General features: G+C 36.8%; 1 protein-coding gene across 1 annotated transcript in view; it reads left to right on the top strand.

Annotated features, from left to right (window-relative positions):
* Nucleotides 1–767, top strand: part of LOC119591349 (testis-expressed protein 10-like) — a gene marked incomplete at its 5' end in the record, with an annotated part of 10,556 nt that overhangs the window by 6,839 nt on the left and 2,950 nt on the right. Inside the window, 2 exon segments of the mRNA XM_037940083.1 lie at nucleotides 88–253; nucleotides 454–563. Of these exon segments, the coding sequence (XP_037796011.1) occupies nucleotides 88–253; nucleotides 454–563 (276 nt within the window).

Genomic DNA, 767 nt, shown 5'->3' with positions numbered 1-767 from the left:
CATTGTAGTTCCCCTTGACTTTCAAAGTGGAATATTTAAAGTGTTTGAAATGAGAAAGGTTATACAAACAGCATTTCTTTCATTTAGACTGTCTTGGTTGGTAGTGTGCCTCCCTTGCTGTGTGTTGAATCTGTCCAAGGTGAGGCAGATGGATTTTGGCTCTTCAGTGATCCCAACCAGCTGAACAACTTCAGTAACACAATAGTTCCCCTGCTGTTTGATGTGTGGGCTGAAGTTGATCCACAAGCCTCAGGTGTGTTTTATTTAGTTCTTCCCTGTTTTGTGTCGAATACCTTTTGGAAATCATATCCTAGATTTTCCCAAAGTTTTACTGTTTATGACAAGATGCTGTCATATCTTTTGCAGTTTTATGTATATTTATATATTTGCTTTGTTGGCCATAGTACCGGGATTTATTTTACAGACTCTTTATGTGGCCTTGCGAATTTTCAGGTTGTACTGCTGTTAACAGTGAAACAGTTGAAACCCTTGACTGCATCATGAATATAGTTAAACACATGTGGGACATTACACAGATATGCACCCAGGAGAACCCAAAGAATGTGAGTTGAAAAACTTGTCTTATGGATATCAGTTCAGTCAGAGAACTTACTACAAAAAAGGCCAGATGGCAGATTTACATGAAATTTCAGAGAGTTAGTGTATCTCACAAAGAGATGTAAATGCAATGTTGATTTTGTTATTATCAAGTATTTAAATATAAAGGGCTTGGCCATCCACATTTTTAAATTTCAACTTTTGTCTTA

The sequence above is a fragment of the Penaeus monodon genome, chromosome 28, assembly GCF_015228065.2.
Source record: "Penaeus monodon isolate SGIC_2016 chromosome 28, NSTDA_Pmon_1, whole genome shotgun sequence".
Lineage (NCBI taxonomy): Eukaryota > Metazoa > Arthropoda > Malacostraca > Decapoda > Penaeidae > Penaeus > Penaeus monodon.
This window is presented reverse-complemented; position numbering and strand designations above follow the sequence as displayed.